Below are 1081 nucleotides of genomic sequence, written 5' to 3'. Positions count from 1 at the left end.
TCAACTTTCTTTTTTTTTTTTTTTTTTTTTTTTTTCCTTCCCCCCGCCCTTTTTTTATTTTTTTTTTTAAAGAAGACGACAACTCATTGGACTCTATAAATAAAGTGGAGATAGTCCTGTGGAAAGGGAAAGGGGCCTGCACCCCTTGCTGGCAGGTGGCTGCAGTTCCTCCCACCTCGTCCGTCCTCTATTTGCACACAAATTGGTCCACAATCTCTGTGCACAACTTGCATTTCACGTAGCAGCACCAGTGGAACTTGCAGTGGCAGCGCTCTCGCTGCACTGTCTTGAACTGGTCATATCCCCGGCCACAGCACATGAGTTCGCAGCCATCCATGCCCTCCGAGGTCTTATTGCAAAGGCGGCCCTGAGTGCCCAGGGACCCAGTGCTCTCGTTGCGCACACAGTAGTCAGGGCTGGGATCAATGTAGACCAGGTCGTGGATGGTGGGTGCGTTGAAGCGGCTGTTCACTTGCACCAGCTTGCCCCGGCTGTTGAGTTTCATGGCAGCGGCACTATCATATTTCTCCTTCAGGGCATCGCCTACCTTGCGAAAATCAGCGAGCTGCAACCAACAGGTCTTCAGGCTACAGGAACCAGAGACACCGTGGCACTTACAGGCCACATCAGCCAGGTTGTACACAGTCTGGAGAAGCCAGAGAAAGAAAGCAAAAAAGGACGATGAAAGATGACCACGGCTGTGGAAGCATTTTTTCCCCCTCAGTTCCTGCCCACTGTCACCTTCCCACTTGCCCCTCCGCAATATTCACCTTAGCATCCTCTTTCCTCCTGCAATTCTCTGGGAAGGAAGAGCAAGCGAGCCAACACATGCACACGCAAGCACCCCTCTTAGTCAGGAACAAGAGGGGAACGCTCTCACCAGCCTCTCCCCACCGCAGAGGCAACCGCAGCAGCACACACACACAGCCCAGGCAGCAGCATCAGTCAGGCTGCAGTCAAATTTTAGGAATTTGCTCTCACGCCAGCAAAGGATTTTGCTGTTTCATTGAGAAATGTAAAACATCCCTTAATTTTCTAACTGAGTTACTCTCTCTACTGATCTCTGCTTGAGGCTGCAATT

General features: G+C 50.9%; 1 protein-coding gene across 1 annotated transcript in view; it reads right to left on the bottom strand.

The window, feature by feature from the left end:
- Window positions 1–65: 65 nt before the first annotated feature.
- WNT5A (wingless-type MMTV integration site family, member 5A) overlaps window positions 66–1081 on the bottom strand; it is an 8991-nt gene continuing 7975 nt past the window's right edge. Inside the window, 1 exon segment of the mRNA XM_010180614.1 lies at window positions 66–646. Coding sequence (XP_010178916.1) covers window positions 188–646 — 459 coding nt within the window. The 3' untranslated portion in view covers window positions 66–187.

Source organism: Mesitornis unicolor, unplaced genomic scaffold (assembly GCF_000695765.1).
Source record: "Mesitornis unicolor isolate BGI_N332 unplaced genomic scaffold, ASM69576v1 scaffold24223, whole genome shotgun sequence".
NCBI lineage: Eukaryota > Metazoa > Chordata > Aves > Mesitornithiformes > Mesitornithidae > Mesitornis > Mesitornis unicolor.
Note: the sequence above shows the minus strand (reverse complement) of the source record. Positions and strands in the feature narration are given on the sequence as shown.